General features: G+C 39.3%; 1 protein-coding gene across 2 annotated transcripts in view; it reads left to right on the plus strand.

Moving 5' to 3' along the window:
* Positions 1-23,842, plus strand: part of ZFAND4 (zinc finger AN1-type containing 4) — a 118,858-nt gene that overhangs the window by 9,741 nt on the left and 85,275 nt on the right. The window contains exon 2 of one of the 2 annotated variants that reach the window (XM_054729223.1): positions 2,443-2,740. In XM_054729223.1, the coding sequence (XP_054585198.1) occupies positions 2,560-2,740 (181 nt within the window). In that variant the 5' untranslated portion in view covers positions 2,443-2,559. Of the gene's footprint in view, positions 1-2,442; positions 2,741-23,842 lie in introns of those variants that run through there. The other variant, XM_028156868.2, reaches the window with a different exon arrangement.

Genomic DNA, 23,842 nt, shown 5'->3' on the forward strand with positions numbered 1-23,842 from the left:
TCTTTCTAAAATTATCAAACCATCCTTTCCTGCCATTAAGTTCTCCAGTTTTAGATCCTTCACCTTCCTTTTGCTTTAAGTCTCAAATGGAGTCTATAGGTATGTCTTTCTTGTAGCTATCTTGCCCCAACATTAAAGCTACATTTTCAATACAAGATCAAAAGGTATTTCACAAAAAGTGCAAGGTTTTTTGTGACTGATGGTGTAACCACAGCAACGGGTTCACAAATTTCATCCCCCTCCTTTTTTTTTTTTTTTTTTTCCAACGGTCCTTATACTGGATTCATTTATCTTGAAATGGTGAGCAACTTCAGCAATTCATTTTTTTCTTGTATTATGACTTTTCTCTACTTCTTGGAAGCACTTCTAGAATCACTAGTGGCACTTTGTATGGGTCTTATGATGTTATTCAAGGTTATTTTGTTATACTGACCATGATGAAAAATATGTGAGATCCTTGAAAGATCACTTTTAATTGCAATATGCAATTTACTGGAGAGACGAGCTGCTTACATGATCATCACATGGTATTTTAAGCAGATTCTCACAGCACGAGCTCACTGCTAATATAGCAGTAGGAGGTAACTACAAAATTATTATAGTCAACTCAATAACAAAAAGATAACCCAGTTAAAAGTGGACAAAGGATCTGAATAGACTTTCTGAATAGACATTTCTGTAAAGAAGGTATAGAAATAGCCAATAAGCACATAAAATGATGCTTAGCATCAGTTATTAGAGAAAGGCAAGTCACAACAACAATGAGATACTACTTCATTCCAACTAGTATGGCTTTAATAAAAAATACAATAAAAGTATTGGCAAGGATGTAGGGAAATCAGCACCCTCATTCATTGTAAGTTGGAATGTAAAATGGTTCAAAACTTTAAAACTTTAGAAAACAGTTTGATAGTTCCACAAATTACTAAATGTGGAGTTATCACATAACCCAGTAATATACTCTTAGATATATCTATGGAAGAAAAAGGAAAACATGTCCACACAAAAACTTGTAATTGAATGTTCTCATAGCATTATTCATAACAGCCAAAAATTAGACATAACCCAAAATGCCCATTAACTGATGATTAGGTAAACTATTCATCAATTAAAAAAAAAAAGAATGAAGTACTGATACATCCTAAAACATGGATGAACTTTGAAAACATATGTTAAGTGTAAAAGATTACATATGTATTATTCTATTTATATGAATGTCCAGAATAGGCAAAATTATAGGGACAGAAAGTAGATTAGCGCTTGCCTAGGGCCGAGAGGGAAAGGAGAATTTGGGAGTCATGTCTAAAGAGTACTGAGTTGCCAAAACTGGTTTGGCTCAGTGGATAGAGCATCGGCCTGTGGACTGAGTGGTCCCAGGTTCGATTCCGGTCAAGGGCATGTACCTTGGTTTTGGGCGTGTCCCCAGTAGGGGGTGTGCAGGAGGCAGCTGATTGATGTTTCTAACTTTCTATCCCTCTTCTTTCCTCTCTGTAAAAAATCAATAAAATATATTAAAAAAAAATAAAGAGTACTGAGTTCCTTTCCTAGGTGATGAAAATGTTCTAACAAGGATTGTGGTGATGGTTGTACAATTCTGTGAACATACTAAAAACTAGTAAGTTTTAGACTTTAGGCGAATTCTATGGGATGTAAATTATATATAGGGAAAGCTTTTATAAGATCTGCCTACCTTTCCAGGAAGATGTATATCATCTGTTCTCTAGTTTAAGTACAAGACCCCCTTCCTTTACAAAGTTTTTGCTGATTAATAGCAATTTATTTGATTATTCCTATTCTTCTAATTATACACTGGTCATTTATCTTAGTACTTACTTCTGTTGGTTATGTTTGCCTCTCGTATTTATTAGTCATTGTATGTTTGTGTGTAGAGATTATGTTTAATGTCCATTATCAATATTAACTATCTCAATGCTATACTGATAGATAAGTTGTAAATCCAAATCCTCATTGATTATTTAGTGATTCCTATTTTTAAGGAAACAATTAAGATGATTGCTATTTTTTTTATTTAGTGTGATTCAAATGTATAGTGGTTATGAAGTTATGCTTTGTATGGGTTAGAAAACATAATTTACATATTTTAGTAAAGGATATACATAAATTTTTCTAAGTACTACACATGTATACCTATGTGTTGAGTTTGTTGGTTTAAATCTTATTAATAAGAAAATATTTGTAAGTAACTGTGCTGAGCTCTAGTAAGACACAGAAAATTATTGCAAATATACCTTTTAAAAATGATCTTATAGTCTAATGGAGCAGGGAGTGATTTCAGAGGCAAAGGTGAGGAGTTTAGGATTAGACAAATTAAGCACTAAAATGAATTCTGGGGTGTGGAAGATTGAGCTATAGTTGTTCAGAAAATGTTTATGGAGGAATGAGATTTTCAGATAGGCTTCTTAAACAATTCTTGTTTTTTAGGTACTAAACTCAAAACATGAACAATGATATATATTACCAATGTTCAAAGCTGATTTGGCTAGAACTGGAATATAGTTGCCTACTACATATTCCAAAGGATTTAGCAAAGTCAAAGTAATGGATAACAGAAAAGATCCTCCATTCTTCAATGAAGATAATGTGGGACCATTTTACTACAAACTTCTTTTCTATACCATGGAGCTCTTCATTGAAACATTGACTGGAACATGTTTTGAACTGAGAGTTTCACCATTGGAAGCTGTTATTTCTGTGAAAGCAAAAATTCAAAGATTGGAAGGTACTCATCTTTCTTTTTTTTCCTTTCTTTAATTTTTAGAATATGAGGATTATATTTGTTCATCAAGAGTGTATAAATAACTTTAACTTTCCTTACAGAGAAAATGTCAAACATACATGGAATTAGAAAGTATAGGATAATGAACTCCCATATAGCTCTTACTCAACTTCAACAGTTATCAACTCATGAGCTATCTTATACCATTTCTGCATCCCTCCACCTCAGTCTCCTTCTACCCAGAGTTTTTTGAAGCAAATCCATGGTATCATGTTAATGGTGTGAAGTAATATTTTAAAAATAGTTTTTCAACAGGTTATGATGACATGCAAATTCTGCCATAACTACCTTACAGTTACTTTTTTATTTCGTTTTTTATTGTTTAAAGTATTACATATGTCTCCTTTTTCCCCCCATCGACCTCTCCCTGGCCACTCCCACCCCCCGGACAAGCCCCCACCGCCCCAGAGTGCATATCCGTTGGTTATGCTAAATATGCATGCATGTAAGTCCTTTGGTTGATCTCTTACCCCTCTCCCCCTTCCCTCCCCTGCCTTCCCTCTGAGGTTTGATGGTCCATTTGGTGTTTCTTTGTCTCTGGATCTGTTTTTGTTCATCATTTTATGTTGTTCATTATATTCCACAAATGAGTGAGATCATATGATATTTATCTTTCTCAGACTGGCTTATTTCACATAGCATAATGCTCTCCAGATTCATCCATGCTGTTGCAAATGGTAAAAGGTCCTTCTTTTTTACAGCAGCATAGTATTCCATTGTGTAGATGTACCACAGTTTTTCAATCCACTCATCTGCTGATGGGCACTTAGGCTGTTTCCAAATTTTAGCTGTTGTAAATTGTGCTGCTAAGAATATAGGGGTGCATATATCCTTTCTGATTGGTGTTTCTGATTTCTTGGGACATATTCCTAGAAGTGGGATTACTGGGTCAAATGACAGTTCCATTTTTAATTTTTTGAGCAAACTCCATACTGTTTTCCACAGTGGCTGCATTCCCACCACAGTGCACGAGGGTTCCTTTTTCTCCGCATCCTCCCCAGCACTTGTCATTTGCTGATTTGTTGATGATAGCCATTCTGACAGGTGTGAGATGGTATCTCATTATAGTTTTGATTTGCATCTCTCGGATGATTAGTGACATTGAGCATGTTTTCATGTGTCTCTTGGCCTTCTGCATGTCTTCTTTTGAAAAGTGTCTATTTTAGGTCAGTTGCCCATTTTTTGATTGGATTGTTTATCTTCCTTTTGTTAAGTTGTATGAGTTCCCTGTAAATTTTGGAGGTTATACCCTGATCGGAGATAACATCGGCAAATATGTTCTCCCATGCAGTGGGAGCTTACAGTTACTTTTAATGGGACATAGTAATTGAGTTTCCTTTGAGAATACTTCAAAAAAATTTATTTATTTTTAAAATTCTTTATTGTGGAAAGTATTACATATACCCCCTTTTTTCCCCCATTGACCCCTTCCAGTCCACCCCCCCCACACCCCTCTTACCCCAGGCTTTCAGCACCCTATTATCTGTGTTCATGGGCTGTGCATATATGCATACAAGGTCTTTGGTTGATTACCTCCCAACCACCCACCCTCCCACACCTTCCCTCTGAGATTCTGCACTCTGTTCCATGCTTCTAAGTAAGTCTCTGGATCCACTCTGTCCATCAGTTTATTTTGTTACTTAGATTCCACATATGAGTGTGATCATGTGATACTTGTCTTTCTCTGAATGACTTGTTTCACTTAGCATCATACTCTCCAGGTCCCTCCAGGCTGTCTTAAAGGGTAAGAGAGTCTTCTTTTTTACTGCTGCATAGTATTCCATGGTGTAAATGTACCACATCTCTTTTATCCACCATCTACTGATGGGCACTTGAGTTGTTTCTAGATGTTAGCTATTGCAGATTGTGCTGCTATGAACATAGGGGTGCATACATTCTTTCTGATTGGTGCTTCTGGTTTCTTAGGATATATTCCTAGAAGTGGGATCACTGAGTCAAATGGCAGTTCCATATTTAATTTCTTGAGGAAACTCCATACTGTTCTCCACAGTGGCTGCACCAGTCTGCATTCCCACCAGCAGTGTACTAGGGTTCCCTTTTCTCCACATCCTCGCCAGCACTTGTCATTTGTTGATTTGTTGATGATAACCATTCTGACAGGTGTGAGGTGATACCTCATTGTCGTTTTAATTAGCATCTCTCTGATGATGAGTGACTTTGAGCATTTTTTCATATGTCCCTTGGCCATCTGTATGTTCTCTTTGGAGAAGTGTCTATTTAGATTCTTTGTCCATTTTTTAATTGGATTGTCTGTCTTCCTTTTGTTAAGTTGTATGAGTTCCATATATATTTTGGATATTAAACCTATATCAAATGTATCATTGCCAAATATGTTCTCCCTTACAGTGGGCTCTCTTGTTTTGTTGATGGTTTCTTTTGCTGTGCAGAAGCTTTTTATTTTGATGTAGTTCCGTTTGTTTATTTTCTCCTTAGTTTCCTTTGTCCAAGGAGGTGAATCTGTAAACATATTGCTATGAGAGATGTCTGAGATTTTGCTGCCAATGGTTTCTTCTAGGATTTTGATGGTTTCACAGCTTACATTTAAGTCTTTTATCCATTTTGAGTTTATTCTTGTGTATGGTGTAAATTGGTGGTCTAGTTTCATTTTTTTTGCATGTATCTGTCCAATTTTCCCAACACCATTTATTAAAGAGACTGTTTTGACTCCATTGTATGCTCTTGCCTCCTTTGTCAAATATTAATTGAACGTAATGGCTTGGGTCGATTTCTGGGTTCTCTGTTCTATTCCATTGATCTATATGCCTGTTCTTGTGCCAATACCAAGCTGTTTTGATTACAGTGGCTTTGTAATATAACTTGAAATCTGGTATTGGATTCCTCCAACTTTGTGGGTTTTTTTCCTCTAAATTGCTGCAGCTATTTGGGGTCTTTTTTGATTCCATATAAATTTTTGGAGTATTTGCTCTAGCTCTGTGAAATATGCCATTGGTATTTTAATAGGGATTGCATTAAATCTGTAGATTGCCTTGGGTAATATGGGCATTTTAATGATGTTGATTCTACCAATCCATGAATACGGTATATTCTTCCACTTATTTATAGCTTCTTCTATCTCTTTTTTCAGCGTCCTATAGTTTGCCAAGTACAGGTCTTTTGCTTCTTTGGTTAAGTTTATTTCTAAGTATGTTAATTTTTTTGTTGCAATGGTAAATGGGATTATTTGTTTAGTTTCTCTTTCTGAGAATTCATTATTGGTGTATAAAAGAGCCATTACTTTTTTTTTTTTAATGTACTTTTCTGAGAAGAGTTTTTGGCTTATACTTACACATATTTGAAGTTTTCTCATTATAGCAGGGTTACTGAATATTGTACAATATCTCTTTTGTGGTTTGTATATTTGTGTAAAGTATCATAAATTACTTTATGTAAAATTAGAGTCTTCTTCTTTATACTTTACAGATTCCTGAAATAAATGGTATTTTTGTTATAGTTGTTAAAATCCAGTTTTGACTAGGATGTTAAATTCCTCCATATAACACTAAATGGATTTTTGCTTTTCAAGTCAGCTGGAATTTGCTTGTAAAGGTAATAACTGTCATTGCCTTTCAGCACTGTTTAAGTTAAAAATTGTAGAAGGATGAGGAGGGTTGGAATATTTGATTTGTAAATCAAGAATCCTGGTATCTGATCTTCTGAGTAACTAACTTCTTATCCTCTGTAGGAGGGGGCAATGGCAGGGTAAAACAAATGGCTTTGTAGTTATTAGACAGTTGAGTCCTAGGTTATATAATTAGGAATGCAGTTATTGGGAAATTAAATGAGGTAATATATAAAAATGCCTATTGTCTTAGTCTGCTTGGGCTGTCATGGTCAGGTTCAGGTGAGGGCTTTCCTGACCTGTAGACGGCCACCTTCTCATTGTGTCCTCACCTGGGAGACAGGTAGAGGGAGAGGGAGGAAAAGAGAGCACTCCGGCATCTCTTCCTAAAGGGCACTGATTCCACCATGAGGTCCTCACCCTCATGACTTCATCTAAACCCAGTTATCTCCCAAAGGCTATCTTCAAATACTATCATAATTGGGAGTTAGGGTTTCAACATATAAATTTGGGAGGGACACAGTTCAGTCCATAGCACCTACCACTAGTGGTCAGTTGATCACAATTCCTGTTTCCATTCCTCATCCTCATACCCCTCCAAACTTCCTTTCTTCTTATTCTCCATGCTTTCTTGTAACTTCTTGCAGCCCATGGACAGTGACAGTCATTCTGATCTTTAGGAGGCTACAACCAGTTATTGAATTAGTCTAGTCTTTCCTCACTAAAGTAATTTCATATCTGTCATGTATAACATTTTTTTTTACACTGCTCTTTTGATCACTTTGTTTAGCTTTACCTATGACAATATTATACTCTCTTATTTATTACTAGAGTCCGGTGCATGGATTTGTGCACTGGTGGGGTTCCTCAGCCTGGTCTGTGGGGATAGGGCCAAAACCAGCTCTCTGATATACCCCGAGGGGTCCTGGATTGTGAGAGGGCGGTTCTCGGGTGATGCACCCTGGAATCGGGCTCCCTCCTCTCTGGTTCTGGGTGTGTCACCTGAGAATCTCAGCTGCCAAGTCACCACAGCTTGGCAGCTCCTGCATTGAGTGTCTGCCCCTGGTGGTCAGTGTGCGTCATAGCTACCGGTCGGATGGTCAAATGGTCAGATGGTCGCTTAGGCTTTTATATATATAGATAATATAATTTATGTTTTATTTTTATTTTTAAATATATTTCTATTGATTTCAGAGAGGAAGGGAGAGGGAGAGAGAGAAACATCGGCTGCCTCCTGCATGCTCCTCACTAAGGATTGAGCCCGCAACCCAGGTGTGGGAATTGAAGCATAACCTCCTGGTTCATAGATCAGTGCTCAACCACTGAGCCACGCAGGGTAATTTATTTTTAAAAAAATATTTTTATTGCTTTTTAGGGAGAGAGAGAGAGAGAGAGAGAGAGAGAGAGAGAGAGAGAGAGAGAAACATTCATTGATGTGAGAAGGAAACATCCCTCCTGCACACTCTCCCATTGGGGATTGAGCTTACAACTCAACATGTGCCCTGACTGGGAATCAACTGGCAACCTTTTGGTGCACAGGGCAACACCCAACCAACTGCGCCACCCTGGCTAGGGCTATCTTACATAATAAGAGAGGAATATGCTAATTATCCGTTACACCCTGAGGCGTAATGACCGATTGCATAACAACTGGATCAAGGATCTGCAGGAGGGTGAACTACAAGTGGGCGGCAGAGAGCTACAGGAGGGGGCAGGGCAGCAAGCAAGCAGGCGGCGGAGAGCTACAGGAGGGGTCAGGGCAGCAAGCTATGGGGGGGCTAGGGGGAGCTATAGGAGGGCAGGACAGTGGGCAGAGAGCTACAGGAGGGTGGCAGCCACCTACTGGCACATGGATTTGTGTGCAGGGCTACTTGTCTATATATATGTAAAAGGCTAATATGCAAAGTGTCCCATCAGGAGTTCGACCATGAGACCGGGAGTTTGATCGCTCGCTATGACGTGCACTGACCACCAGGGGGCGGTGCGTAACATGGTGGGCTGCCAGTGGCAGCAGTGGGGCACTGAGGGAGCAAGAGAGGGAGGAGGCGGGGAGGCGGGAAGGCAGCGGGGGTGGGGGAGGAGGAACCATGCGGTGGTGGTGTGCTGGTGGTGAGGGAAGGTGGAGGCGGGGAGGTGGGGAACCTGGTTGGTCCTGTAGATTTATAAATTTTATCCTATTTGATGGTTTCTGAGCTCTTGTCGATCTGCTTTGGTGTATCTTATTAATTTTGGAATATTCTGGGCCACTATTACTTAAAATATTTCTTCTGTTTCATTTTATCTTTTTTCTAGTATTCCAATTGCACTTTTTGAATTTTTCCCACAGTTCTTGGATGCTCTGTTTTTGTTTTCATTCTTTTTTCTCTTTACATTTTAGTTTGGGAAAGTTTGTATTGACATTTATTTAAACTCACTGATTCTTTCCTTGCCATATCCCATCTACTGATGAGTGAACCCGTCAAAGGCAATATTTATTTGTGTTTTTTTTTTTTTATTTCTAGCATCTACTTCTATCTTTCTTATAGTTTCAATCCCTCTGCTTTCATTACCCATCTGTTTTTGCATGTCATCTACTTTTCTGCTAAAATTCCTAACATATCAATCATAGTTATTTTAATTTCCCTGTCTGATAATTCCAAAATTTCTGTTATATCTGAATCAGGTACTGATGTTTATTTTGTCTCTTCAGACTGTATATTTTTCTTGTCTTTTAACATGCTTTGTAATTTTTTTTGTTTAATGTTGGATGTGATATATCAGATAATAGTTACTGAGGTAAATGGGCCTTTTATATTCAGGTGTCTAGGGAGATGGGCTATGTTTAATGTTTGTTTAGCTATAAGTGCAAGAGATTTCAAATTCCTCTGGTTTCCTTGTTTTGTCTTCCATGTTGTTTTTGGGTTTCCCTAAGAACTCCTCCTTAGAAAGAGTCTGTGTCTTGTAGTTTTTTCACCTGTAATCGCTATTATACTAGAGCCTTGTTAGTGTGGTGGTAAAGTACTGAGGGAAAAAAACATCTATAATCTGGTTAAATCTCAGTCTTTTGGTGGTTCTGTGTTGCAGGGCTGTGACCTTTAAAGTGTTCCTTAGCTTCTCCCCTTCCCCCATCCTGTAATTACTTATGATAGGAAAACTAGAGGGGTTTGCACTCTGTGAACTATCCTTCCCCCAGGTGGGATAAGACTCTGATAAAGTCAATAGGCCTTTGATATAGAGAATGCTCAGGGCTTTTTATAATGTTTACTAGAGGCCCAGTGCACGAGATTCATGCACTTGGGGAGCAGGGGGTGGGAGGGGTCCCTCAGCCTGGCCTGCATCCTCTCAGTCTGGGAGCCATCAATCGGACATCCTTACTGCTGCCGCAGCCGTGAGCACTTCTGGCTGAGCGACGCTCCCCTTGTGGGAGCTCACTGACCACCAGGGGCAGCTCCTGCATTGAGCGTCTGCCCCCTGGTGGTCAGTGCATGTCATAGCGACTGGTTGTTTCACTGTTCGGTTGATTTGCATATTAGCCTTTTATTATATAGGACTAGAGGCCCTGTGCACAAAATTCGTGCACGGGGGCAGGGGGGTCCCTCAGCCTGGCCTGCAACCTCTCCACTCTGGGACCCCTTGGGGGATGTCCGACTGCCTCTCGCAATCCGGGACCACTGGCTCCTAACTGCTTGCCTGATTGCCCCTAACCCCTCTACCTGCCTGACTGATCACCCCTAACCACCTCTGCCTGCCTGCCTGATCATCCCTAACTGCTCCCCTACCAGCCTGATCACCCTAACTGCTCCCCTACTGGCCTGATTGCCCCTAACTGTTCCCCTGCTGGCCTGATCGCCCCTAACCTCCTCTGCCTCGTCCCACACCTGGGACTCAGGATTTTTTCTTCCAGCCATTCGCAGGCACCCGGGACCTGGGCTTCCTTCCCTCTGGTTGGCTGCAGGCACCCAGGACCTGGGTTGGCTTCGCCCGGGCCGGCTGCAGCCGCAGGGGACTGTGGGTGGGTGGCTTCGCCCGGGCCACAGCTGCAGGCATCCGGGACCATGGGGCAGGTGGCTTGTCCCTCTCCCGGGCCGCAGCCTGGCTGGTCCCCATTCCTCTCTTGTGAGCTCATTTGTGCCTGGCTGGTCTCCATTCCTCTCTCATGAGCTCATTTGTGCCTGGCTGGCCCCCATTCCTCTCTCATGAGCTCATTTGTGCCTGGCTGGTCCCCATTCCTCTATCCCCAGTGTTGAGTGTCTGAGCTGTTACGGAGTGGTGGCGTAAGGGCGTGATGACCATTTACATATTAGCTCTTTATTATAGGATGTTTCCCCTCACTCTGCCTGAGCTACAAGGCCATCTTTATTGACTCTTCACAGTGATAACTGGATAGTTTTTCTAGAGATAAAAGTATCAAAAGTATGGAAGCTCCCTAAGACAGTGGCCCCAAGGGATTCTTTTTTTGTTGTTGTTAAACCTGAGGATATTTTTTCCATTGGCTTTTATTTTTTTTTTTTCTGCAGTGTACAACATCCTTTCTATTTTTTTTCCAATTTTTTTTATTAAGGTATTATATGTGTACATATCTTACCATTGCCCCCCCCCCCCCCATTGACTTTTAGAGAGAGTGGGAGGGAGGAAGGGAGAGGAAGAGAGAGATGTGAGAGAGACACATTGATTGGTTGCCTCCTACATGCACCTCAACTGGGCCGAGGATCAAACCTGCAACCCAGGTACATGCACTTTTTTTCTTTTTGTAAGGATGGTGGCAACATATAAGCTCTTCACATGTTGTAATTGAAACTGGAAATCTCAACTTTTTACTGTAATAACCTATGACTTAAAATTTCCTTTCAAGAATTGTGTTATAGTTATAACTTACACGTTGTAAAAAATTAATTTTAAAGAGAGAAAGGGAGAAGGAGAGAGGGATAGGGACATCAATGATGAGAAAGAATCATTGATTGGCTGCCTCCTGCACGCCCCCACTGGGAATTGAGCCCGCAACCCATGCATGTGCCCTGACCAGGAATTGAACCGTGACTTCCTGATTTATGGGTCCACGCTCAACCATTGAACCATTGAACCACACCAGCCAGACTAACCTACAAGTTTTTAAGTTGAATTTTATTGTTATTAAATTCTAAGTGTTTGTTTAACCAAAAATATTTTTTAATCATTTAAAAATTATAATGGTCACGGGCTCTGTAACCACAGAAATATATAGGATTAAATAGATTTGATCACTTCTGTATTTTATACACATTCCCAATATTCTGACTAATAATACTAAACATGTTTCAGAAGTTTAGCAAACTCTTTTTCTCCATTTTTAATTTACATATTATAAAATTCACTATTTTTCGTATTGTATTAATTTACTAGAGCTGCCAAAGCAAGGTACCACAAACTGAGTGGCTTAATGAGCAGAAATGTATTATTCCACAGTTCTAGAGGCTAGAAGTCCAAGATCAAGGTGTTGGCATTATTGGTTCCTTCTGAGAGCTCCTAGAGAACATCTGTACCATGCCGTTGCCTAGCTTCTGGTGGTTTGCTGTCAGCCTTTCTTGTTATTTTGCTTCCAGAAGCATTATCCCAGTTTTCTCACATGATTATCTCCCTGTGTATGTGTGTGTCTGTCTCCAAATTTCCCCCCTTTTATAAGGACACCAGTCATATTGGACTAGGGCCCTCCCTACTGACATCATTTTAACTTCATTATATCTATAAAGACCCTATCCCCACCTAAGGTCACATGGTGAGGAACTGAGGATTAGGACTTCAATACAGGGACTTTTGGGGAACACAGTTTAACCTATAACTAGTATATAGTTGTGTCATTATTGGAAAACATTACTGTCATGTTACTATTACCACTACCTAAATATATGTGTTATTGATGTGACAAGTTCAAGTGTAATGTCTTCAAAAGTAGAATCAAACAGACTTCTGATTCTGACCATATGGTAGAAACATTTCCTAAAACAGAACACACAAATTCTGGGTAAAGGTTTTTAAAAATAGATTTTCAATGTCTGTTTCAACTTGTATTAATATAATGGAAATAAAAAGAGGCCTGAGATGACAATATATAATTCTTCAAGAACAGGTAGTATAGCAGATTTTGTCCCAAAAGCATCTTGCTTGAGGCAAAGGGGAAAGGAGAAAAAAAATCTGGTACCTCAGTACAATGCTCAGAGATAAATATTTGTTCCCCAAGCCACTGAACCACCATGTTTGTGGTTATTTTGTTTTGTTTTCCCACTTACTTTGTGGCACTACAAGGTGATTTAGGATCATCTTGTGTATTTCTTCCCCAGTCTTAGAATCAGCCATTTTTTTTTGTTTTGTTTTGTTTTGTTAATCTTCACCCAAGGATATTTTTCCATTGAATTTTTAGAGAAAGTGGAAGAGAGATGGAAAGACAGAGAGAAACATCCATGTGAGAGAAACATCGATTGGTTGCCTCCTGCAAGTGCCCCGACCAGGGCCTGGGCTGCGGAGGAGCCTGCAATCAAGGTACGTGCCCTTGACCAAAATCGAACTTGGGACCCTTTGTTCCACAGACGGGCCCTCTATCCACTGAGCCAAATTGTCTAGAGCAGCCATTTCTTCAGCGAGCCCTGGTTCCTTTTATTGGACATTACACTTGAACTTGTCACATCAATAGAAACCAAGATCTGGGCATGACAATTGACTTTTTAACAATAATAGAAACCGTAAGACAGTAGAATATTATCTTCACAGTGCTGAGAGAAATAACAATCTCTACCTAAAATTAAATTTATTTTTCAAGGATGAGGACAAAATAAAGACATTTAGAGAAAAACAAAACTTGAATTTCCCAACAAAAAATTCTTGCCAAAGGAATTTCTGAAGGATATATCTTAGAAGACAAATAATCTTTAAAGGAAGTTGATGATACAATGTGGAATAGTTATCAAAATGGCACATTTGTGGGTGAATCTAAAAAAATATTTACTTAATAAAACTAATAAAACAATAATATGTGAAAGTTTGAAAAAAATCTATTTAAAATCCTGGTAACAATGACATATAATTCAAGGTAGAATTGTGTGTAATGAGAGTGCTAAGGCTCTTAGTATTATTCATGAAGAGGTTAGGGTTAGGGTTAGAAATCCTATTTAATAAAGAGGGAATATGCTAATTGACACTCATGCCATCACAAAGATGGTGGCACCCACAGCCAATAAGGAGGGAATATGCTAATTGACTGCCACGCCCTCATAGATGGCAGCGCTCACAGCCACAAGAAGGCAGCACCCAGTCCCTTCAGCCCCGCCGGGGTAGCAGGCATGTGGCTGCTCTGTGCGCCTGCCTCTGGAGTCCCCCAGTTCCCTCAGCTACCCAGTCACCCAGTGCCGGCCCAAGGCACAGGCAAGCCTTGGATGGCAGCTGTTCACCTGTCCAGGGCTGCCCGAGGCTCAGGTAACCAGGGCCAGCCAAGGCTTGCGCTGCTGGCAGTGGCAGCAGCAGAGATGTGATGGGGCATCGCCTTCCCCTGATCACCAGGTTGCCTCCTGCCCCTTAGGGCTCCCGGACTGTGAGAGGGGGCAGGCCGGGCTGAGGGACCCCCCTCCAGTGCATGAATTTTCATGCACCTGGCCTCTAGTAGTTATATAATTTCTAGATGATAGAAGTGCCTCATCTTCTTCCATCTATCTAAATTAATACATAAAGGAGGCAGGCAGTTAAAGCAGGATAATTAGAAAACTCAAAGTAAGATAGTGAAAATGAATAGAAATATATCAGTAATTCCAATAAGGTAAAATGCATAAATCTCTTTAATTGAAATACAACTGATAGATTGCTTTAAAAAAAAGTTCATATGAAATACTTTTTTTTACAAGAGACCTAATCTAAAATGTAAGGACAGCAAATGTTGAAGGTAAAGGATTGAAAGATACACCAGTAAAATACTAACCTGAAGAAAGTGGATATTTCTGTATTAATAAAGTTATTATATAAAATACATTATAAAGTGAAATGTGAATAAGTTATGTAAGAGGGATATTCATAGTAGTCTTGTTGGTAATGTCAAAATTCTAGAAACAACTCAAATGAGTACACTCGACTGGATATATTGTGGTATATGTAAATATATGTGCCATATATTGTAATTGAATTCTATGGGATAGTTCACAACAGAGAAACTAATGGAATAATGGTTCCATGCATGACATGGATAAATTAAAAACAATGGTGAATAATAAAAGCAAATCATAGAGGAACACATACCTATGTAAAGACCAAGAATAAACAAAGAAGAACTGTAAAAATAAAAAAGAATAAAATGCAGTAACTACATACCTATTGGTAATTACTTTAAATGTAAATGGATTAAATGCTCCAATGAAAAGGCATAGGGTGGCCCTGGCCAGTGTGGCTCGGTTGGAGCATCGTCCTGTACACCAACCTGGCAGGTTCCATTCTGGTCACCAGGTTGAGGGGTTCGATCACCTGTTGGAGTGAATGCAGAAGGCAACTGATTAATGTTTCTCTCTCACATAGATGTCTCTCTCTCAAAAAAAATAAATAAATAAAATAAAAAAGGCATAAGGTGGCTAAATGGAGAAGAAAACAAGACCATTAAATATACTGTCTAAAAGAGACCCACCTCAGAATGCAAAACACACACAGCCTAAAAGTAAAGGGATGGAAAGAAATAGTTCATGTATATGGAAAAAAAAAAAAGAAAAGCTGGGCAGAATACTTATGTCAGACAAAATAGATTTCAAAATAAAGGCTGTGACAAGAGACAAAGTGGCATTTCATAATGATAACAGCTTTAAGGTATGCAAATATACCTCTTTCTGGGGAAGTCTAGGAGATGTGGGTTTCTATCTGCTGCCTCCGCGCTGTGCCCTAGGATAGCTGTTTGTTTGTTTGTCACAGTCCCTTGGGGTACACATTAACATAAGCCCTGCGACCACCAGAGCCAGGCAATCAAAGGGTATCTCATGGACAGCAGCCACAAGCACCAGGGTGCCAAACAAGTGCATACGATTGTTTCTAGGAGATACCAGCGACCTGGAGCAAGGCGAAGGGAGTGTGTGAAGATGGCACCCGCAGGCTCAAGACATTCTCATCACCTCAAATGAAGCCTTATACCAGTGATTGGCAACCGCGGCTCGAGCCGCATGCGGCTCTTTGGCCCCTTGAGTGCGGCTCTTCCACAAAATACTACGGCCTGAGCGAGTCTATTTTGAAGAAGTGGCGTTTGAAGAAGTTTAAGTTTAAAAAATTTGGCGCTCAAAAGAAATTTCAATCGTTGTACTGTTGATATTTGGCTCTGTTGACTAATCAGTTTGCTGATCACTGGGTTATACCTATGAGTAGAATTGCTTAGTTATATAATAATTTTATGCTTCAGTTTTTGAGACACTTCCTTCTTTCCCTGATCCATTTTGAGCTGATTTTGTCTATGGCTTAAGGTAGGGGGTCCAAATTTAATACTTTTCTAATATATTTTATTGATTTTTTACAGAGAGGAAGAGAGAGGGATAGAGAGTTAGAAACATCGATGAGAGAGAAACATCGATCAGCTGCCTCCTGCACACCCCCTACTGGGGATGTGCCCTCAACCTTTCAGTCCGCAGGCCGACGCTCTATCCACTGAGCCAAACCGGTTTCGGCCAAATTTAATACTTTTCACGTGGGACAATATCCTGTTGTCTTAGCACCATTTTAAAAAAAGACTATTTTTTCCCCTTTGAAATATTTTAGAACCCTAGTCAAAACTCAATTGAACACATACATATGAGTTTTTTTCTGGTTTCTCAATTGTCTTCCATTGATTTATATGTCTTCCCTTGTGCCAGAACCATACTGTCTTGATTACTGTAGCTTTGTAGTAAGTTGAAATTGGGAAGTGTAAATCTTCCACCTTTGTTCTTCCTTTTTGGTATTATATTCTTCCTTTTTGGGATTATATTGTCTCATCTCTTGCAAACTCAAGTTACTGGTATAGTAGGTTGCTTGAAATTGTCCCACAGCTCACTGATGTTTTCTTCTGACACTTTTTGTTGTTCCATGTTTCATTTTGCTTAGTTTCTCTATTGCTATACCTTTTAAAAAATTATTTTTATATTTTAGAGAGAGATGAAGGGAGAGGGATAGAGAGATGAAAACACTGATGAGAGGGAAACATCGATTGGCTGTCTCCTGCACGCCCCTACTGGGGATCGAGCCTACAACCCAGGCATATGCCCTGACCAGGAATTGAACTGGTGACCTCTTGGTTCAAGGGTCGACGCTCAACCACTGAGTCACACCAGCTGGGCTATGATTAATTTTTTTAAGTGGGACTGGAGCAATATTCAGTCTAGGTCTAATCATTCCCTATTACTGAGGCAAGATCTTCCTGAATATGCTGCCCATTACCAGAAGAATTATGAGATTATTTTTGAGTCTGGTTGGTGGGTTTCCTGTGTTTTTTTTTTTTTTTAATTACTTTATTGATTAAGGAATCACATATTTGTCATTAAACGCCCCCCCCCCATTCCCATCCAAAATCCCTCTACACTCATGCCCTCATCCCCCTGTTGTCCGTGATCACTGGTTAGGCTCATATGCAAGCACACAAGTCCTTTGGTTGATCTATCTCCCTTGTCCCCACTCTCCCCTACCTTCCCTCTGAGGTCTGACAGTCTGATCAATGCTGTTCTTGTTCTTCAGTCTATGTTGTTCATCATTTCCCCTAGATGAGTGAGCTCATGTGATACTAGGAATACACTTATAGGAACCGAAAATGAGACAAGCAATAACGGTTATGCTGAGAGGCAAATGAATCAGTCTATAGTGAGTTTCTTTCTGGGCCAACAGTTCTTTTGAGTCCCGATTTCAATGTCCAACAGTTGTTTATGTGTACATAACAGCAATGATATTTCAGTTCTGGATGGTGGACAAATGGTGGTAATGCAGGTCCGACCCTCTCTGGTTTGGTCCTGGGCAATCTGCAGTGACGCACATCTGCTGACTGCTAGTATGGCAAGGCATGGTCAATGTCTTCCATCTCTAGACTGTTTCTCTTCTGTCTTCATGGCTGGAGCACTCCTGTCAATTCCTCTCTGTTGCAGGAATCCACATGGTCTCGGAGTTGTTTTCTGAAAATATACAAACATATTCTCGACCAAAAGCTAATAAAGGAATATTTTCTATAAATTTGACTTGCAATCCTTTTTCATTTTTTTGCCCAAACAATTTTCCTTTGGCTTGTTTGTTTTACCTGGGTGTTTTGCCTGGGTGTTTTTAAAACCATGTATGTTTTACCTGGGTGTCTTGCTGTTAGCATTACAAATGAAAGTTAATTTTCTAAAGTAAAAATTTTCTAGATGTAATTTATTTACAGGATATTTTTCCTTACATGATATTCTTCTACTATCCCCCCTTTTTTGGTTTAAATATTGGGAGGCTTTTGGAAATTTTATGCTGTTATCTTGATAGCTTTTAAATTTTACTTTTTTGCACTAAAATGTGACTGCTTTAGGTTCATTATATGTTACGCAATTTTACCATGAGATGAACTACCAATAAAAATTTTAGTTAACACTTTAGGAACAGCTTTTTTGTCCAGTACAATTGATTTTTCTAGAGTATTTGCTTATTTTGATTGGCCAATTTAAATTAGTCTGAAAACTTGACTACTATTTTACTGTCAAATTTAATACTCTAACAACCATCTTGTTTTACCCTGTAAATATTAGTGGAGAGGATTATTTGCCTTCTTGAGTAGGCCCTGAGCATTCCTGGTGCTAGGCTGGATTTAGATATCATAGACCCCAGTTCCCCGGATCATGGGAGCAAGACATCTCCATCAAGTCTTGTTGCAGTGAGAGGGCATCTGCTGTCAGCCAAGTCTCTGTTACCTGGGTCCCGATTTGAGCTGGGCATGTGAAGCTGAGCAGCCATGGGGGCAGGAGATCTCCCTCAGCAGGGGTGAGGGTTCAGGCCCGTTTCCTGTTTTCTATTCCTTTGTGAGTGCTGGGCAGTGTTCTCTCTTTGATGTTTTTTTCGTGCCTTGGGGTAGTTAGTTTCCTGTGAAAGGCCACGGCCAGCGTGGCTTTCGGGTTCAAAGGCTTGGAGAAAGAGCTGACGTACAAATGATACACACAAGACAAGATTAATTTTGATTTTATCGGGGGAGCCAGGGCAAACTCAACTATAGAAGTCAAGTTCCACAGAGTCTCCTTTTTCCAGCTGCTTTTATTTACTAGAATACACAATTGCCTTTTAGGAATGCAAACAGACATATCAATGGTAATGTTTATAGTAAACAGTAAGATTATCAGGTTTTGGGGGTGTTTGCTTTAGGCCATTGAGTCAGCAGTAGGTCATAAAATGCAAATTCACCCTGTGAATTTCAAAGGAGCCACTCAGCCTTCTGGTGCACTCCTCGCATTCATATTAATTACTGTTGATCTTGTTTTCCAGCAGTTTCCTTATATGGTCACTGTTTTGCTGAATACTTGAATAGCACCTTCTGCATATTTCTGTTTTGCAGTTCTTTTCTCTCTGGTACTCTTTTTTTTTTTTTTTTTAATTAAATTTATTGGGTGACATTGGTTGACATGATCATATAGCTTTTAGGTATGGGTTTCTGTTACAAGATCTGTATATTGCACCCTGTGCCCACCACCCAAAGTCAAACCTTCTCCTGTCACCATATATTAGGACCCCCTTGTCTCCCCTCTGCCTTTGTGTCTTTGGACTCGTAGCTCCACTTTCAACTCTCTGAGTCTGCTGATATTCACCTCAATTTCCCGTCCCTCTCCATGGCTTGGAACTTCTCTCAGAGCAGTTCCAACTCCTGCTCTGGCAAGTGTAATAGTGAGTGACCTCAGTTACTGGAAATGGTTCCTTTATCTTCTACTAATTCTCATGTACACCCTTGTTACCTTGTGAGAATAATACATTTAAAAATTTTTTTGGTAGATTCCTTTTCTAAAAGTTAAGGAAGTGTCTTTCTATTACTGATATTTGAAAACATCCATTATTACTGTAACAACTGGCTCCAGAATTTTTCTTCGAGGGACAACTTTGGGAAGAATACTTAGATAAGTTACTTGGAGTAGAAGACAAGTCTTTAAAGCATGAATATCAGAAGAGGACCACAGCCTTCATTCCCCCAGTGATGTTAAACGATGAGTATGCTGTTCCCGTGAAAAGAAAATGGGAGGATTTTTTTTTTTTTTTTTGGCTTCTTATTAAGATGAGAAAAGTAGAAAATAGAGGGGTTCCAAGGCTAAGGTGGAAAACGGAAGTGGTGAGATTGTGTGATGGTTCATTTTATATGTCAACTTGACTGGGCCATGGAATGCTTAGACATTTGGTCAAACATTATTCTGAGTGTTTCTGTAAGGGTGTTTTAGCATTTAAATCAGTCTGCTTTGGACTTCCTTCCATAATGTGGGTGAGCCTCCTCAAATTAGTTTAAGTATTAATAGAATAAGAAGACCAGCCTCCCTTGAGCAAGACAGAAATCTCCAGACAGCCTTCAGACTTTGTTTCCAACATTGGCTCCTGGTTCTAGAGCAGACTGATTTCAAACTCATACGGGAATATTAGCTCTTTTAGGTCTCCACCCTGCTGGCCTCCAGACTGGAACTATAGACTCAGCTCTTCGGAGTCTCCAACCTGCCAGCGTACCCTGCAGATTTTGGACATGCTTGCTTCCATGAGCCGCAATTTCTTATAAATCTCTCTTTCAATCTCCCCTTCCCCCATCGCTCTACCATCACCACCACACACATATACACACAGAGAGCCTTTAATTCTGTTTCTTTGGAGAACCCTGACTAATACAGATGGTGTGAAGCTGAGATGTTACATATATTAGTCGATGAATGGAAAATCCCTAGAACAGGATAGCTAAAGGATGCCAAACACATTACCGTTGTATTTAAATTCTTTCTTACACATATCTTTAACCCTGTCTGTCATTACTCTCCATTTTAGTAATTTTACTTGAGGCACACTTACTCTTTTTTCAGTAAGTCCAACTTCTTGCCTGAAGAAATCTCCTCTTCCAGATATCCTTATCGTTCCTTCCCTACTTTATTAAAATTCTCACATGTCATTTTCTCATGTCTGTCTTGACAATTCTTTTCAAAAATATACTTCCCACCTGTGCCAATCACTCTTTATCCTTGCTGTATTGCTTTTCATTGCATTAAGGAACCTAGTGTATGAATGAATGTATCTGTCTTAAGCAAAATCTAAGCTTCATGAAGGCAGGGTCTTTTTCTTAGTCACCAATATATTTTTAGCTCAGAATAATGCCTCATATAGAATAGGCATTGAAATATTTGATGAATGAATGAGTAAAGGAAATCAAAGTGATGTTTAATAGCATGCTATTTAGTCTCCATGTGTTTGATTTTTTTTGGATTGTTTTTATTGTAGTTGATTTCCAGTTTTATGCCACTGTGATCTGAGAAGATGCTTGATATGATTTCTATCTTCTTGAATTTGAAGAGACTTTGCCTATGTCCCAACATATGGTCTATCTTTGAAAATGACCCATGTGCACTTGAGAAGAATGTATATTCTGTGGCTTTGGGGTAAAATGTTCTGAAGATGTCAATTAATTCCATCTGATCTAGGGAGTCATTTAGGATTGATGTTTCTTTGCTGATTTTTTGTTTAGAGGATTTGTCCAATGGTGATAGTGGGGTATTAAAGTCCCCTACTATGACTGTATTGCTGTCAATCTCTCCCTTGATATCCTCCAGGAGTTTTTTTTATGTATTTGGGTGCTCCTGTATTGGGTGTGTATATGTTTACCAGAGTTATTTCTTCTTGTTGGATTGCTCCCTTTAGTATTATGAAGTGGTCTTCCTTATCTCTTTTTATGTCCTTCATTTTGAGATCTAATTTGTCAGAAATAAGTATTGCTACCCCAGCTTTTTTTTTTCCATTTCCATTCACCTGAAAAATCTTTTTCCATCCCTTCACCCTCAGTCTGTGTGCATCTTTTTTTCTGAGGTGGGTTTTTTGTAGACAGCAGATATATGGGTCATGTTTTCTTATCCAATCTGTTACCTTATGTCTTTTGGTTGGGGCATTTAATCCATTTACATTTAAAGTTATTATTGATAGGTACTTGTTTGTCTCCATTTTTATTCTTTACTCCCGTGTTCCTTCTGCACTTCCTATTTCTGGGTTTTGCTTTTTTTTTTTTTTTTTATATAGCAGACCCTTTAGCATTTCTTGCATTGCTGGTTTGATGGTAATATACTCCCTTAGTCCTTTTTTATCTGTGAAGCTCCTGATTTCACCTTCAATTTTGATTGATAGACTTGCTGGGTAGAGTATTCTTGGATTCAGACCCTTCCTTTGCATGACTTTGTATATTTCATTCCATTCCCTTCTGGTCTGATGAGTTTCTGTTGAGAAATCAGTTGCTAGTCTGATGGGGGTTCCTTTGTATGTAACTTTCTGGCTCTCTCTGGCCGCTTTTAAGATTCTTACTTTGTTGTTGGTGTTTGCCAATTTAATTATAATGTGCCTTGGCGTCGGTCTTTTGGGGTTCATTTTGCTTGGAACTCTGTGAGCTTCTTGGATTTGTATGGGTTTTTTCTTCCCTATATCAGGGAAGTTTTCTTTCATTATTTCTTCAAACAGGTTTTCTATTCCTTGCTCTCTCTCCTTCTGGCATCCCTATAATGCGGATGTTGTTTTGTTTTATGTTGTCCCAAAGTTCCCTTAGGCTTTCCTTCTGCTTTTTAATTTTTTTTTTCTAGAAGCTGCTTTACTTGGGTATTTTTTCCTACCCTGTCTTCTAGCTCACTGATGTGGTCTTCTGCTTCTTCTAGTATACTCTTGATGCTTTCTATTGAGTTCTTTACAGCAGCGATGTCATTTTTCATTTCTTCTTGCTTCTTCATTTCCTCTTGGTTCTTACACATATTGTTGTATTTGTCTTCCATTCTTTTCATCTACCTTATGACCATTTCTCTGAATTCTTTCTGTGATAGGTTGCTTGCCTCCATTTCGTTTACTTCCTTTTCTGGTGATGCCTGCTTTACTTTCATATGTGGGCTGTTTCTTTCTCTCCCCATGATCTCTCTTCTCCGGGTGTGTGGTTATGTAGTTCTCTCTCTCCTTTCCGTGGTGGAGTGTAGAGCTCCTCTGAACCCACATGCTTACACCACTCAGGGACTGCTGTTCTTGGGTTCACAGCTGTTGGGTGGGTGACGTAGTTGTAGATTTTCAGGTGTCCGATAACATCCACTTTCCCCTTCAAGATGGCACGGTCTCCGCGTATGATCCAGTTGCTCCGGGAGGGAACCCAGCAGCAGTGGGGTTGCGTGGTCAGGGGAGCCCCATCCAACAGTCCCCCACCGTCTCCTGGAGTATAGCTGTCCCTCAACTCACCAACAAACACTCCCCGTGCGACCACACACTCTCCCTTTGTTTTCTCACTCACACACTATCTTGCAGTTTGCCTTCCGGTTGGCAGCCATCTTTCCCAATGTCCAAAGTGATGTTTAATATATAGTTCTTACCTATATCTAATTGAAATAGATTATTTTTCAATTAATCTGATGTAGATTATTTTTCTATTTGTGACTTTAAAATATGTAATCCTCTTTATGTATATACCATTCCTTCTCTAGTTCATTCTCATAACCCCTTTTCTACAATTATTTTTTTTCCTGAAATGACTACATTCCTGGAGTATTTTCAAAAGTACTTTCAAAGTTTTTGTTTTAAGAGTTTGTATGTAATGTATGTACTTATCACATAATGTAACCTTAAGAAGTAAAGTTGTAATTGACATTGTTGTAATTGACATGTGTATTGTCTCTAATTGACAAGCATCCAGGAATGGAAATGATTTTCAGTATATTGATTTCCTCAATTTTTAAAAATACAAACTTTTATTTAAGTTAATAAACTTTATGTTAGAGCAATTTTAGGTTCACAACAAAATTGAACAAAAAGTAGAGTTTGCATATACTTGATATACCACAGACCACTTCCCCCACTATCAATACCCTACACCAGAGTGGTTCATATCAGCCTACATTGACACATCATTTTCACTTAAAGTCTGCAGCTTACATTAGGGTTCACTGTTGATGTTGTACATTCAATGGGTTTTTACAAATGTATAATGACATGTATCCACCACTATAGTATTATAGAAAATAATTTTATTGCCCTAAAAATCCTCTGTGCCCTGCCATCCTTCCTCTGTGCAACCCCTGGCAACCACAGTCTTTTTTCTATTGCATAGTTTTTTCTTTTCCAGGATGTCATATAATTGGAATTATATAGTATGTAACCTTTTCACATTGGCTTTTTTCTCCTAAAATGTTTATTTACATTTCTTCCACGTATTTTCATGGCTTGATAGTTTTTTTCTTTTTATGTTGTTTTTAAAATTTTTATTGTTGAAAGTATTACATATGTCCTTCTCCCCCCCACCATTGGATAGTTTATTTCTTTTTTTAAAAATGTTTCTT

Source organism: Eptesicus fuscus, chromosome 17, assembly GCF_027574615.1.
Source record: "Eptesicus fuscus isolate TK198812 chromosome 17, DD_ASM_mEF_20220401, whole genome shotgun sequence".
Classification (NCBI taxonomy): Eukaryota; Metazoa; Chordata; class Mammalia; order Chiroptera; family Vespertilionidae; genus Eptesicus; species Eptesicus fuscus.